This window comes from Alligator sinensis, unplaced genomic scaffold (assembly GCF_000455745.1).
Source record: "Alligator sinensis unplaced genomic scaffold, ASM45574v1 scaffold1094_1, whole genome shotgun sequence".
In the NCBI taxonomy this organism is placed as follows: domain Eukaryota; kingdom Metazoa; phylum Chordata; order Crocodylia; family Alligatoridae; genus Alligator; species Alligator sinensis.
In genome coordinates, this window is record NW_005842562.1 from 243,805 (window position 1) to 245,193 (window position 1,389).

The 1,389-nt window shown below is 44.9% G+C and overlaps 1 protein-coding gene across 16 annotated transcripts in view; it reads right to left on the reverse strand.

Annotated features, from left to right (window-relative positions):
• The window catches only part of MFSD10 (major facilitator superfamily domain containing 10), a 37,737-nt gene that overhangs the window by 6,251 nt on the left and 30,097 nt on the right, over positions 1–1,389 (reverse strand). For all 16 annotated transcript variants that reach the window (XR_003096001.1, XR_003096002.1, XR_003096003.1 and 13 more), the window contains one exon: positions 361–408. Coding sequence is in view for 13 of the 16 variants with exons in the window: in XM_006032333.3 (XP_006032395.1) it covers positions 361–408 (48 nt within the window). In the remaining 3 variants the exon portion in view is untranslated. The remainder of the gene's footprint in view (positions 1–360; positions 409–1,389) is intronic.

Sequence of the window (1,389 nt, forward strand, 5' to 3'; positions counted from 1 at the left end):
AATGCATGTACCACAAAAAGCAAGGGAAACCTGTACAATCCAGGCCTGGGCCACTCCATGACAACAGTGCAGCCTGTCAACACAGAAGATCTTCTGACTGGCTTTACTTTTAATTGAGAGCATTTCTGATTTCCCTTGAGGGTGCTCAGAGGTGGGCACAGGTGTTTCTTTTTGGTGGGTTGTCATCAGGCGAAACTGGAAAGGCAACCTTGCCTCTGCTCTGAAAGGGCAGTTCTTGCCTGCAATGTCTATCGCTGCTTCACCAAAACCTCTCAACTAGAACTGAATATTTCTTTAAAACATGGCTTTGGTTTAATTTAGTTTCATACAGACAAGCATAATATCCAGCGAGACACTCACCATAGCCTGACACCACTGCTGACAAGCATGGAACAACGATAGCAGCCGCTAGAAAAATCGGTAAAAGCAGGTTAGAATATCATGGAGCAGCAGAAAGCTCAAAAACAGCCAGGAGAGAAACAACCAGGAATGAAGCCCAACAGGTTACTGCTGCACAGAAAAATGCTGAGCCTTAGGGCATTCTACCAACAATGAATCATAAGGTTTGATTTAGTTTAATAATAAAAATGCCTCCTCAAAGCCAACCTGCACAAACAAGTCTTGGAGCCATAAGGGCTTTGAGTGTTCAGCAGCTGTTTTGCATTAAAATTTCTCTCCCCTAGAGCACAGGGGAGGGGAGTAGATGGGTCAGTTACATTCTATTCCGTTAAATGGGAGCTTTCCAGATCTCCATCTTCTTGTCAGGTAGAGTGGGGGAGGGAATTGTTCATGGGTCACATGTCTGAGTAAAACAGCCACGCGCAGAACTGGAAAGTGTCCTCGGAGATACAGAAGATTAAAATACGGGTGGAGTAGGTGGATAAAAGCACTCGTGTTGTTCTGCAATACAGTCTGCAGATGCCAAGGCTAAGGAAGTTAACATACACGAGCCAAGATTTGTCAGTGACAACTGCTTTCTTACTGAAATAGATCACGTTACTCTCAAGAAACTGCTACAAAATTGGCCTTCCTTTGGCAAGAAGGAAAACTATCAGATGGCGCAAGCTTGGCCTTGCTCAATAGGCTTGGATGATTTGATTTTCAAGCAGCTCAATTTATAGATAACTTAACCACTTAAATAATTTGTACAATGTGTACTAGGGCTGTGTGAAGCTTCAGTCACTGCTTCAGTTCATAGGAGATTTGGCCTGATTTGGCGGCCGAACATCTGAACCCAACTCGAATCGGGAGACCTATTAAAAGGTCCAAATTGAATCTGAATCCTCCAAATTGATCTGGAAAAGATTCAAAGAGATTTGGAGATTCAGATCGGCCGGGGGGAGGGAGGAACAGCCGGGAAGCTGCAGGTTCTGCCGCGGCTCCCCCCGC